Source organism: Orcinus orca, chromosome 16 (genome assembly GCF_937001465.1).
Source record: "Orcinus orca chromosome 16, mOrcOrc1.1, whole genome shotgun sequence".
Lineage (NCBI taxonomy): Eukaryota > Metazoa > Chordata > Mammalia > Artiodactyla > Delphinidae > Orcinus > Orcinus orca.
In genome coordinates this window covers 53088634-53102418 of record NC_064574.1, presented here as the reverse complement: position 1 = coordinate 53102418, position 13785 = coordinate 53088634, and the positions used below count along the sequence as shown (strand labels likewise).

The window sequence follows — 13785 nt, the reverse complement described above, 5'->3', positions numbered from 1 at the left end:
TCTCTGGCCTGGGAGGAAAGTGTACCTGCTCGGCCCCCCTGGGGAGGCTGGCAGTAGGGATGGTCACTGTGCTCCTTGCTCTGGTGACTTGGGCCTGGCCGTCCTGCTCACATCTCCACTGCCCCCACACCTGAGCCCTGGCCTTGTCTCTGTCCCCCTGAAACCCCCAGTCTCACTTCCCCTCTGGGCTCTGGCTCACTCCAGAGCCCCACCTCACTCTGTGCCCCACCTCCCCTCCCGACCCCCCGGAGATGAGCAGTTTAGGTTCTTTGGTTGCAAAGAACTGAGACTAACTCCAGCTTGCTTAAGCCAGAAAGGGATTTGGGAGACTCTTGGGGAGCTTCCAGAACTGAAGGAGCAGCTGGACGCACAGGCCTTAGGAGGGTCCTGGCTTGAGAGCTGACAGCTCCCTCCCAGCTGGCTGCTCTCCACCCAGGCCAGTCCCTAAGGCACCCTGTCGCTAGGCTTCCCATTCCTGGTTTAACTCCCTGCAGAGAGAAGCTGGCTGCCTGGGCTTGGGTCAGGTTCACTCCTGTAGGTGGGCCAGCCCTGACTTGTCAAGGGGCAGAGAACTCCTAGGTCAGGCATGTCACTCCAGCCCCCTGCCTACCCGATGTCCTAACCTGTGCCATCCTCCATATTCTCCAGGGCCCACTGTGCCCCCTGCAGGAAGCCTCCTCTGACCCCTGACCTTGGGGACCCACTGAGTTCACAGCCCGCCTCTTGCTGCATTTGCAGAGAAGTGTGTGTCTCCCTGTGGATGTGATAAGCGTCTGTTAGGGCTGGATGGCCTCCAGTCTGTCCTATATGTGAATCCTGTGGGGGCCGGTGCTTGTATCCATTCACCTGAGCTGGGTTCTGGATTTTGGGCGAATGCAGGTACCTGGTGATCCAAGGAGCTTCCTGCCTATCATCCTGCCAACCTCCCAGTGATGGGCCCTTGACCACCCTGGGATGCAGGACTCTTGGGGATGTGTGTTGCAGGCGGGGGCCTGTAGCATAGGCCTGTGGTCTCTAGAGGTGCCCTCCCCTCGAGGACTTTCAGCCTGCTGCCATGTAGGCAGAGGGGTCAGCTCAGAGGCCCTGGGCCGTGGTCCCGGCCTTGGGAGAGGGCACAGTGGGCTGGAACAGGACATTCCGGCGGGCCCACATCTGGCCCATGTCTGGCCCGTGTCAGCTGTTTCTCTCCCTCAGACCTGGTCACGGACTTGGACTTCTCTCCCTTTGATGACTTCCTCCTGGCCACGGCCTCAGCCGACAGGACGGTGAGTGGAGCGGCTGGAAGAGCTATTCCAGGCCTTATGAGCCACCAGGGCCCTCCTGGTTTGCAGTCCAGCCCCTCCTGCTAAGTTCCTCAACCCACGCCAGCTCCCGTGTGTTCCCGTGCGCTTACCCTGAGCTGTGGCCATGACCTGCGTTCTGCTGCTCGGCTGCCTGAGGACAGCAGGCCTGTGGTGCTGGGGGAGCAGTGCGCTTGGCTCTCCCCACTCCCACATCTTCCCCTCGGCCCCTAACCACACCTTGTGACCCTGAGCCCGTCCCCTCCCTTCCCCTGGGGTAGGGGGCAGCCGGGGCAAGGCTGGCTGGAGGCAGCGAGGCCCCTCCCAGTCCTGGGCTCACGGACTCGCTCTTTCCTGCAGATGAAACTCTGGCGACTGCCTGCCCCTGGCAGGGCACTGCCCTCAGAGCCTGGGCTGGTGCTGGGCCCTGAGGACGTCCAGGTGGAGGTGCTGCAGTTCCACCCCACCGCAGATGGCGTCCTGGTGAGCGCGGCGGGCAAGACCGTGAAGGTCTGGGATGCCGCCAAGCAGCAGCCCCTCACAGGTATGGGCCACACTCACTGTCCCTCCCTGGGCAGCCCTGTCTGGCAGCACTTTGTTCCTTTATGATTTTGGTAACATGACTTTTAAGACACGTAACAAAGTTTCACATGTATGTGATATATATACATATATATACGGGTGTGTGTATGTGTATGTTTGTATATGTGTGTGTATATATTACATATAATTTTACAAGGCTTGTTACAAACACCCCATCCCTCCCTAAATCCCATAGACATGTGTTTTCATCTCACTTAGCTGTTTTTTCTGCTTTTTCCTCCATATGTCTAAGTAACTTACTTATACTGTTATTTCTTGAATTGTGTGACATTTCAGTTTTGAAAACAAACTACTGATTTCTCCTCTAGGGGATGAGAATTTTGCTGTTTCTACATCCCCTTCCCCCTGGTGCTGCTTCTCTTATTTTCCCAGTGTATATTGTCCTGGTCCATTTGGGCTGCTATAACAAAATCCCACAGACTGGGTGGGTTATAAACAACAGGCATTTATTTCTCACAGTCCTGGAGGCTGGAAGTCTAAGATCAAGGCACCAACAGATTCAGTGTCTGGTGAGGACCTGCTTCCTGATTCACAGATGGCCGTCCTCTGGCTGTGTCCTCATGTGGCAGCAGGGGTGAGGGAGCTCTCTGGGGCCTCTTTTATAAGAGGCCTAATACCTTTCATGGGACTCCGCCCTCATGACCTTATGAGCAGCACCCTCGCTGCTGCTGCCCCTTTCCCGGAATTACCCCCAAGCCAGGCTCACCATGGTGATACCCCCACTTCTGGGGCTAGCACCAAGGGCCGACAGTGTAACGGGGTGTCTGAGGGACTCCCTCCTGACTGAGGAGCCGTCTTGTGCCACTTGCCCCCAAAGTGCTGCTGGTGCAGTGGAGGAGACCACCCTAACCTGGTGCAGGCCACCTGGCAGTGTGTCATCAGAGTCACCCCAGCTGTAACTAGCATCTCTCAAGCCCTTCTCGTGTGCCCAGCGCTGTGCTGAGGGCTTCACGTGGGGGGGTGTTGCCGTTCCCTGCTACAGGTGAGGTGAGGTTAAATTACTTGGCCAAGGCCACAGTGCAAGCAGGTGACAGGGCTGGGATTAACCTCGGGGGAGTAGACCTTGTCATAGTAGTTTCCTATTGCTGCAAATAGAATTACCCCAAAACCTGGAGGCTTATAACAGCTGGTAACGTTTATCATCTCATAGTTTCTGAATGTCAGGGATTTGGGAGCAGCTTAGCTGGGTGGCTCTGGCTCAGGGCTCCTCATGAGGTTGGAGTTGAGCTGTCAGCTGGGGCTGCCGTCAATCTGAAGGCTGGACTGGGGTGGAGGGATCCGCTTCCCAAGTGGTTCACTCACACAGTGCTGGCTGTGGGAAGGAGGCCTCGGTTCTCCCCCATGGGCCTCTCTGTGGGCTGCTTGAGTGCCCTCAGTACATGGTAGCTGCTTCCCCTGGTGGACAGTCCAAGAGAGGCATCAAGGAGGAGGCCACGGTGCCATTTACGCCCCAGCTTTGGAAGGCACATGCTCTTCGTTAGAAGCGAGTCTCTGAGTCCTGCTCACACTCAAGAAGAAGGGAATCAGGCCCCACATTTTGAAAGGAGATGTTAGTTTCCTAGGGCTGTCGTAACGGAGTACCACAAGCAAATTTATTGTCTCACAATTCTGGGGACCAGAAGTCCAAAATTAAAGTGTTGGCAGGGTTGGTTCCTTTTGAGCTGTGAGGGAGAATCTGTTCAGGTCCCCTTCTCAGCTTCTGTGGCTTCAGGTGTTTCTTGGGGCATGTCGATGGCCGTCTTCCCTCTGTTCACATCATCTTCTCTCTGTGTATGCATCTTCTCTCTGATTTCCCTTTTCACAAGGACACCGTTCATACTGGATTAGGGTCCATTCTAGCAATATCAGCTGAACTTGATCATCATCTCAGGTCTCCCCAGTGGATCATCTGCAAAGACCCTATTTCCAAATAAAGTCACCTTCATAGGTGCTGAGGATTAGGACTTCAGCATCTTTTTGTGGGGGACACAATTCGGTCTATAACAGGAGGAGTGTCAAAGAATTTGTGGACACATTTTAAAACTGTCACGCTGTGGGGGGAGGGAATGGGGATGGCCCGAGTAGGGGCCCAGGGCGGGTGTGTGTGTGACATGTCCGTGGTCTGTGGGGGTTGGGGGGATGTTGGTGATTGAGCAGAGTGGGGTGGCCCAGGAGCAGGGAGCCTGGGAAGGGAGTGGGAGCGTGGCCTGAGGAGGGCAGAGCTGAAGGAAGCACCCCCCCAACAAAAGCATCCCCCCCCCAATCTGGGAGGAGCTGCTGCCCTTGCTCCTCTGCCTGAAGCACCCTCGCTGCTGCTGCCGCTTTCCCGGAATTACCCCCAAGCCAGGCCTGCCTGCGCCTGCTTCCCTGATGCCCTCATTGCATGGGACAGGGTTGGGGGGACCCTGGACCCCTCCTGACCTTGGCCGCTTCTCTGCAGAGCTGGCGGCCCACGGGGACCTGGTGCAGGGTGCCACCTGGAGCCGGGACGGAGCCCTGGTGGGCACAACATGTAAGGTAAGGGTGGGCGGTGAGACTTGAGTAAGTGCCTGTGGGGGGCCTGAGGCATGCGCAGCTCTGCCAGGGCTGTTGTGTCGCAGAGCCCGTGTCCTGGGCTGTACCTGTCAGACTCGGTAGTACTTGTGGGGCAGCAGCAAACTGAGGCCAGGATAGATGTTCACCTTCCTTGTCTTCATGCCTCTGGCTCATACCTGTCTCTTGAAGCCCCCACCCCACTCAAGAAAGACCCACACTGGACCTCTGGGGCTCCCAACACCACTCTCAGCCAGCCTCACCTGGCTGCCTGGCTGCTTTGTCCAAACTGCCTGCCTCTCCGTGAGGGTCGTGTTAGGCAGCGTCCACAAGCTGGGCACTGTGCTGGCCCTCCGGCCAGTCAGAAGGCCTCAGGGTCCTCAGTGATGCCAGGTCCTGTGCCCACTGAGTCCTGTGCTAGTGGGGGTGGCCGATGTGGGTCCAGGGATCGTACAGATAAAAGGATAATTGTGACCCAGGCTGTGAAAGAGGGACATGAGGTGCTTTGAGTGGTTGGAGAGGCCAGGGGAGGCTTGGCCTCTGGCAAGGGCTGTGAGGGAAGGGTTCATGGTGCGGGGCAGGGGGAGCGTGCTGGGGGCAGAGAGCAGAGCTGCGTACACAGGGTCGTGCTTGTTACTACAGAAGCAACAGGAAAGCACTGGAGTGTTTTTAAAACCAGAGGTGGGTGGCTGAGGTGTGAGGCGAGCAGATCTGCATTTTGAGGCTCCCCTCCTGCAGTGTGGACAGAGAATTGCAGGCGGGGACGAGGGAGCTGGGGAGGAGAGAGCTGTAGGGTTGGTGGTGGGCTGTGTGTGAGGGGTGGGGGGGCCCGAGGCCAGCTCCTGGGCTACAGGCTGGAGGAGGCCTGCCACCAAGACTGGGCACTCCGCAGGTTGGAGGTGCGGGGAGGTCTGGGCGGAGGTGTCAGTTGAGTCCGTGCACTTGGCTCTGGGCAGTGGTCTGAGCGGAAGGTGGAGGCCTGGGTGGCGTCTGTGTTTATGTGGCACCTGCAGAGGGATGAGAGTGCCCTGAGTGGGTGAGAAGGGTTGAGAGCAGAGGCAGAGGGAGCCTGAGGAAGGACCAGAACCTGCGAGGAGACGGGGGAGCACCTGGTGGGAGGAAGGAAGCCCTGAGAACTAGGCTAGAGGGCGTCCAGGGAACACGGGAAGGGTCTGAGAAGACGTGGCTGACACATACCTGTGGATTTGGGTCGTGAGACCTTCAGGAGCTTGCAGGGTGTCTGCTGCCTGAAGCTACACGTGAAAGAAGGTGGGAGGCGAGGAAGGAGCCTGCAAGGGCTCTTCCAGGAAGCGTGGCTGGGGGGGTGGGGACCAGAGCTGGCTGGGGTGGGGTTGAGGATGCCTCTGAAGAGAAAATGTGGGGCCTGCATACACGGGAGGATCCTATTTCCCACTTTCTCTTCTCTCTGCCTTCTTGGAAGCCCCATTTACTGGTCTTCATCCACTTTTCCCCCCTGTTTGGTTTATTAAACATTAGGCTCCAGACATTGGCCTGAGCTCTGGGGGTCGAGAGGTAAATCAGACGGGGCTACTGTCCCCTTAGATCCCTAAGGAGCCGTGCTCAAGGGCAAGGCAGTCACATGGTTCCCTTGCTCGGGCAAAACGATGGTGACACAGCTTCCCAGGGACAGTGAGGTCGGGGCTGCCCTTACTGAGGAGGGGACAGGTGTCCCAGGCAGAGGGACCAGCCTGGACAGAGTCCTGTGTTTGGGCTGTGACCTCCCCCTCCACTGAGAAACCCCCTCTGTGCTGCCTCCACAGCGTGTGTGTGTGTGTGTGTGTGTGTGTGTGTGTGTGTGTGTGTGTGTGTGTGAGAGAGAGAGAGAGAGAGAGAGAGAGAGAGAGAGAGGGACAGAATGAGACAGGATGGGAGCGAGGAGGAAGCTGGAAGGGAATTGTCATGGGAGGTGTTTTGATCACCCAAGCATAGTAGTTTATGCTTGTTTTACAAATTTTGGAGAGCAGTGAAAAAGTAAAGAAGCAAAAAAAAAAAAAAAAAAAAAGTCACCTGTAACCCTTCCACCCAGGGACAGGCCCTGTCACCATTTTGACATCTTTCTCTCTATGCTTTTTCTATACGTGTAGGAATCATACTCTCCATGTTAGTTTTTTGTTCCATATAATAAACATTTTCTCTAATTCATCAAAAATTTAATAAATGTCATGGGAAATATTTAATCATATAGATTCACAGTTTTCTCAGTGGAGCTCCTACTCTCAGAAGCGTGGATTACTTCCAGTTTATGTCACTGTTATAAGCTGTAATGATTGAATTATCTGTATATAGGGTTTTTCTCTGCCTTCTCTATGAGTTTCTTAGCCTAGAGTAGGGGCAAACTTTTTCTGTGAAGGGCCAGATAGTAGATGCTTTGGGTTTTGCAGGCCAGGCTGTCTCTGTCAGTGCACCTTGTAGCAGAGCAGCAGCCATGGGCAGTACATACATGAGGAGCGTAGCTGTGTCCCAGTAAAACTGCATTGGTAGAGCCAGGTCTCAGGCTGGATGTGGCCTGTGGGCCTTAGAGCTTGCCCACCCCCACCTAGATTCCTATGAGGGGTGTTGCTGACTGCAGGCTGTGAAGATTCTTAAGGTGGTTGATACATTTTAGCCAGCAGCTTTCCAGAGGAGGCGGCCCTGGGGCTGTTCTGTGAACGCCTTGGTCTCCAACTTGGGCTTTGCGGGGAGTCATGTGTCCGTGGGTGTGCAGTCAGCCCTCTGAGCCTGGAGGTTGAACAGAGCAGGGCTGCCCATCCCACATGTGAGTCCACGAGGAAGTGTGCGGAAAGCCCCAGCCCCTGAGGGAGGGCCCTGCTCTTCCTCCTCCTCACATTCCAGTGGGTGCCTGAGGTGGTCAGAGCTGCAGTGTGTGGCCGTGGCAGCTTGACAGAAGGGCAGCAGGAAGGGGCCTTGGTTTCCATGGTGATGGAGCAGTCCTGTGCAGACAGGTGATGTTCTGAGCAGGGACTGGCCTCAGCGATGGCCCACACATCAGCCTGCCTGGGCCACAGCCCTGGATGGGGAGGAAGGCAGCTTCTGTAGAGCTTGCCCGGGCCGCCCGCCAGCACCCCACCCTGCCCGCAGGTACTGTGGCCTGGACGGCCCTTCACTCGAGAGCTGCAACCCATGAGGCCAGTCTAGCCTGTGGCCTCCGCCCTGCGTCCACTCGGCTCCAGGCCCCCAGCCCAGCCCCAGGCAGGGTGTCTAGGGAGCAGGTGTCTGGGGGCTGGACGTGGGTCGTTTCCTGTGGAGCAGCCAGAGGTGCCGGTGCTCCCCAGAGCTCCCGGCCCAGCTGGGCCTGATATGAACCGGACCCCCCAGAGTGGTCGGAACCCCCAGTGTGGTTGAGTCTGGCTTTGACGAGGCTGCGGAGGGATCGATTAGGAGGCAGGCACTCTCCCGGGGGGTCCTGTCTCCCAGGGGTCCTGCTGTGTTCAGAGGCAGCCAGCTGAGGGGTGTGGCCGGGGGCAGGGTAGGGCCAGCTGAGGCCGAGCCAGAGGCCACGCGAGGGCTTTGTTCTGAGGGCAGCAGTCACTGTGGTGGAGGACACGGTGTGGGGGTGGGGTGATGGCAAGGAGCATATCAGCCTTCAGGAGGGGGGCCAGCGCAGGGAGAAGTGACTCCCTGGGGGAAGGCCTGGCAGAGCATGGAGCTGTGGGTACCTAGGAGGGGGCTGAGGGCGTTGGGTCCAGGGACTGCTTGCAGATGCCTTGTGGAACTATGCGGGAGCTGTCCCTGTTGAGGCAAGGGGGCTGGGCCCTGTCTGCATGCTGACCAGTCACTGGACATGCACATGGCTGTGGGCAGCAGTGCCAGGAGGGGTGACAGCTGTGAGCCCTCAGCACCCAGGGACGGAGGGCCTCACCACAAACCCTGCAGCCACGGCAGTCCCCAGGGTGCCATCCCTGGGGACAGCTTTCCCAGGATCTGGCTGCAACCTTGCGAGAGGAACCCTGGGCCGCTGGTCTCATCCTCTTCCTCCCCACCACCCAGGCTGGGCTCCTGAACTCTGGACTGCCCCCCTGCTGGTTACAGGGGGGCGTCTCTGTTGTGGGGGTCCAGCCCCACGTCCCCAGGGGTCTGAGCCCCATTTACCATCAAGATTGGGCGCAGAGCGGGGCGGGTGGAGAAGGAAGAGCTACCCAGTCACAGAGCACCCTGTCCCCATTGTGTCCTGGGACGGCGACTCAACTCCTCACCTGCTGGTGTCTTGTGGGGAGGGATTAGTGGAGCAGGCCATCTCTGAGTCTGGTGGACCTCTGTGCCTTCTCCGCCCAGAGCCCAAAGGCGCAGGGACGAAAAACATAGATTTCCCAAGTGGGTTGCCTGGAGTGGTGCCCAGGGGAGGCCCCCCAGCTCCCACCCCAGTTCCTAGACCTGGTTACCTGTGGGGACACAGGGCCTCGCGATACTGTTGATGTGGGTGCGGCATCCTGGGGGAGGACGCTGTCCTTGAAGGGTGTCATGTGTCAGTGAGTGCCGGGTATCACCACAGTCCTGTGTCCACTGCCCCTTCCTTTGCTGTAAAGGGAGCCTCAGGATCCTGAACGGGTTAGTCAAAAACCGCAAGCCCTTGGGGAGTGGTGCAGGAGGGGGGCTGCCCCTGTGACCGCAGTCCAGGTGGAGGTGCCCATGGGTTTGTTCTGAGAGTGCGAGAGGAGCCCGTGAGGGGCCCACCCTCATCAGGGGGCAGCCTGAGCCCCTCTTGACCAGTGGTCGGCAACATTCTTCTCATCAGGGCCTCCCTGGTCTCCACACTGTGCTCCCCGCCAACCCCACGGGGAAAACCTCCCTGGCTACCTGGTTATGACTCCTGTCCTGCCTTGGAGCAGTTCTACCTGCAGGCTTCCTGATGCCCCTGCAGGGCGAGGGGCTGGCTCAGCCCAGTGAAGCCCGTTCTGGCTCCCCTCCCAGCTCCTGCGGCTGAGGGGAGGAGCAGGTGGCCGCTAGGGGGCACGCTGGCCCCACAGATGGCTGGGCTTGGCCAGCTGGGCTCCCACTCCACCGGGAGTGGGCCTGTGAGCCCAGCGCCTCAGCAGCCCAGTGTCACCCCCGCTGCCCGGCCCTGCAGGCCCCACCAGCGCCAGTCCAGCCCCCAGTGCCCAGTCTGAAGCCTGGTCTGGACCTCCTGTTGGAATTCTGCGTTCGATGGCCCAGCTGCCTTTAGGGAGGTGCCCAGGTCCCAAGACTGTGCCTCCGACCTGTGAGAGGTGCTGCCATCACCCTCACCCCACCCTGGGCTCTGGGGTTTGCCCAGGTCACAGAGCACATCAGTGGTGGATTTGGCGTCCTAACCCTGCCTGTCTGGTCTCCACAGGGGTGGGAGTGGCCCTTGCTGCCAGGAGGCCTTCCCTCTTGCCTGTCATCTGTCGAGATCCAATGTCGTTCACTGCTTGACCCATCCTCTGTCTGTCCCGTGCTGCCCTGTCTCTGTTCTCAATCTCTGGTTCTTTCACTGTCCCTTGCTGTCTTTTCTGTGTCTATAGTTGTCTCTGTTCTCTGTCTTTCTCTCTTTCTGTGTCTCTGTTCTTCTCTGACCCTCTATCTTTCCCCATCCTCTCTCTGTCTCTCACTGTTCTTTCTGCCTGTCTCCATCCTGTGTCCCTCACTGTCCTTGTCTGTCTGATCGCTGTCTGTCTCTAAGCAGCCTCCTCCCGACCGAGGCTGTGGAGTGGACAGTGCCTCAGAACTAACTACTGGACTGTGCCTGGTGCCCACCTGGCACGTAGGAAGTGCTCAGTAAACTGCAGCTGGAAGGAGAACCCTGGGACCCTGCCCGTGAAGGCCCGTGGAGGGAGGCCTGGCTTTCGAGGCCTCTGCAGGCTGACCCCTCCCTTGTCCAGCTGTGTGCTTGCCTGCTGCCCCCCACTCCTGCCATTCATTCTCCCTGTATGACCTCGTCTTCCCTCCACGTCTCATGCCAGCGAGCTCCTGTCTCCACATCTTTGCTCGTTCTCCTCCTCCCTCGAATGCCTTTCCCTTCCCAGTACAAGCTCCACTTGTCCTCTGGGCTCAAGTCAGGTCCAGGTTCCTCCCCAGAGTTACCTGTGACCACCTCTGGGTTGCAGACACCAGCACTCAGCAGAGACTGTCTGCTCTGTTTGAATCCCAAGCACCTAGGCAGGGCCAGGCAGACAGGGCCAGGAGTCCCCATATTCCCCTCCCTACTCCACCTTGCATTGGTGAGGTGCGTTTGTTATAGTTAAACCAATGTTGCTACAGTAACTAAAGCCCACAATCTACATTAGGGTTCACTCTTCCATGTTTTTTTTTTTTTTAAACAAACTTGGTCTTTCTTTTTTTTTTTTTTTTTTTACGGTGTGCGGGCCTCTCACTGCCGTGGCCTCTCCCGTTGCGGAGCACAGGCTCCGGACGCGCAGGCTCGGTGGCCATGGCGCACGGGCCAAGCCGCTCCGCGGCATGTGGGATCCTCCCGGACCGGGGCACAAACCCATGTCCCCTGCATCGGCAGGCGGACTCTCAACCACTGCGCCACCAGGGAAGCCCGGTCTTTCTTTTTTTTAAAAAAAATATTTATTTATTTATTTATTTGGCTGTGCTGGGTCTTGGTTGCAGCACGTGGGATCTTTGCTGCCGCTTGCGGGATCTTTGTTGCAACATGCAGGATCTTTAGTTGTGGCATGCGAACTCTTAGTTGAGGCATGTGGGATCTAGTTCCCCAACGAGGGATCGAACCTGGGCCCCCTGCATTGGGAGCGTGGAGCCTTAAGCCACTGGACCGCCAGGGAAGTCCCCAGGGTTCACTCTTGATGTGCTTTCTGTGGGTTCCCACAAATGCATGACATCATGTATCCATCATTACAGCTTCACACAGGATAGTTTCACTGCCCTAAAAAAAAGTGCCCTGTGCTTCACCCGTTCGTCCCTGCCTTCCTCTTCCCAAACCCCTGGCAACCACTGATCTTTTTGTTGTCTCTGTAAGATTTGCCTTCTCCTGGATGTCAAGTGTCATAGTTGGAATCAAAGAATATGTAGCCTTTCCAGATGGGCTTCTTTCACTTAGTAATATGCATTTATAGGTCTTCCATATCTTTTTGTGGACTGATAGCTATTTTTTTTTAATTTTGGTATAAAAAACACATATAAAATTTGCCATCTTAACCATTTTAAATATACAGTTCTAGTATTAAGTATATTTACACTGTTGTGAAACAGATCTCCAGAACTGAAACTCTACACCCACTGAACAACTTCTCTTTAGCCCCTACCCCAGCCTCTTGTAATCATTTTACTTTCCATATCTATGAATTTGACTACTTTAAATACCTCATATAAATGGAATCATACATTATTTGTCCTTCTGTAAATGGTTTATTTCATTTAGCATAATGTCCTTAAGGTTCATTCATACTGTAGCATGTGACAGGGTTTCCTTTTTCAGACTGAAAAATATTTCATTGAATGTGTATACCACGTTTTGTTTTGTTTTGTTTTTTGGCTGTGTTGGGTCTTTGCTGCTGTGCGTGGGCTTTCTCTAGTTGCAGCGAGCGGGGGCTACTCTTTGTTGCGGTGCATGGGCTTCTCGTTGCGGTGGCTTTTCTTGTTGCGGAGCACAGGCTTCAGTAGTTGCAGCACGCAGGCTCAGTAGTTGTAGAATACGGGCCCTAGAGTGTGTGGGCTTCAGTAGTTGTGGCGCGTGGGCTCTAGGGTGCGCAGGCTTCAGTATTGTGGCGTGTGGGCTCAGTAGTGTGGCTCTCGGGCTCTAGAGTGCAGGCTCAGTAGTTGTGGCGCACGGGCTTAGTTACTTCGTGGCATGTGGGATCTTCCTGGACCAGAGATCAAACCCGTGTCCCCTGCATTGGCAGGCGGATTCTTAACCACTGTACCACCAGGGAAGTCCCATGTTTTGTTTATCCATTCATCTGTCAGTGGACACTTGGGTTGCCTCTGTGTCTTGGGTATCGTGAATAATGCTGCTGCGAACATGGGTGTGCAAATATTTCTTTGTGACCCTATTTTCAGTTCTTTTGGGTTTATACCCAGAGTTGCTGAATCATATGATAATTCTATTTTTAATTTTTTGAGGAACTGCTAGACTGTTTTCCATAGCATCTGTACCATTCTATGTTCCCACCACCATGCACAAGGATTCCAACTTTCCACACCCTCACCAACACTTGTTATATTCCAGATTTTTTGATAGTAACCATTCTGTCGGGTGTGAGGTGATATCTTACTATAATTTTCATTTGCATTTCTCTGAGGATTAGTGATGTTAAACATCTTTTCACTTGCTTGTTGGCCATTTGTGTATCTATGGGAAAATGTCTATTCAAGTTCTTCGCTCATTTTTAGTTGGTTTATTTGATTTTTCATTTTTGAGTAATATGAGTTCTTTATATGCTCTGGATATTTATTCCTTATAAGATAGATGATGTGAAAATATTTTCTCCCATTCTGTAGGTTGTCTTTTTACTCTGTTGTGGTCTTTGATAAAGAAAAGTTAAGTTTTACGTAGTCTCATTTGTCTATTTTTGCTTTTCTCTGTGCTTTGTTATCATATTTAAGAAATCATTACCGGGCTTCCCTGGTGGCACAGCGCTTAAGAATCCGCTTGCCAATGCAGGGGACACGGGTTCGAGCACTAGTCTGGGAAGATCCCACATGCCACGGAGCAGCTAAACCCGTGCACCACAACTACTGAGCCTGTGCTCTAGAGCCTGTGAGCCACAACTCCTGAAGCCTGGGCGCCTAGAGCCCGTGCTCTGCAACAAGAGAAGCCACCACAATGAGAAACCTGCGCACCACAACTAGAAGATGCCTGTGCACAGCAACAAAGACCCAATGCAGGCAAAAATAAATAAAATAAATAAATAAATAAAATTTTTAAAAAAGAAAGAAATCATTACCAAATTCAATGTCATGAAGTTTTTCCCCTATGTTTTCTTCTTGGAGTTTTATGGTTTGGGGTCTGAGCTATTTATTTTTTTTATCGCTGAACAATATTCCATTGTATGAATGTACCACAGTTTATTTATTCATTCACTTACTGAGGAACTTCTTGGCTGCTTCCAGTTTTTTGCAAGTGCTATAAACATTTATGTGGATATAAGTTTTTAACTTATTTGGGTAAATACTTAGGATATTAGGTAAATACAGTTGCTGAATCATGTAGTAAGAGTTTTTTTTTTTCTTTAAAGCTTTGTAAGAAACTGCCAGACTGTCTTCTAAAGTGGCCTTAATCATTTTGCATTCCCACCAGAAGTGTGAATGAGAGTTCCTGTTGCTCCGCATCCTCACCAGTATTTGGTGTTGTCAGTTTTTTTTTTTTTTTTTTTTTGCGGTATGTGGGCCTCTCACTGTTGTGGCCTCTCCCGTTGCGGAGCACGGGCTCCGGACGCGCAGGCTCAGCGGC

General features: G+C 54.6%; 1 protein-coding gene across 2 annotated transcripts in view; it reads left to right on the top strand.

The window, feature by feature from the left end:
* CORO7 (coronin 7) overlaps positions 1-13785 on the top strand; it is a 57934-nt gene that overhangs the window by 6593 nt on the left and 37556 nt on the right. For both annotated transcript variants that reach the window (XM_012533250.3, XM_049699535.1), the window contains 3 exons: positions 1195-1265; positions 1641-1824; positions 4303-4379. In XM_012533250.3, the coding sequence (XP_012388704.1) occupies positions 1195-1265; positions 1641-1824; positions 4303-4379 (332 nt within the window). The remainder of the gene's footprint in view (positions 1-1194; positions 1266-1640; positions 1825-4302; positions 4380-13785) is intronic.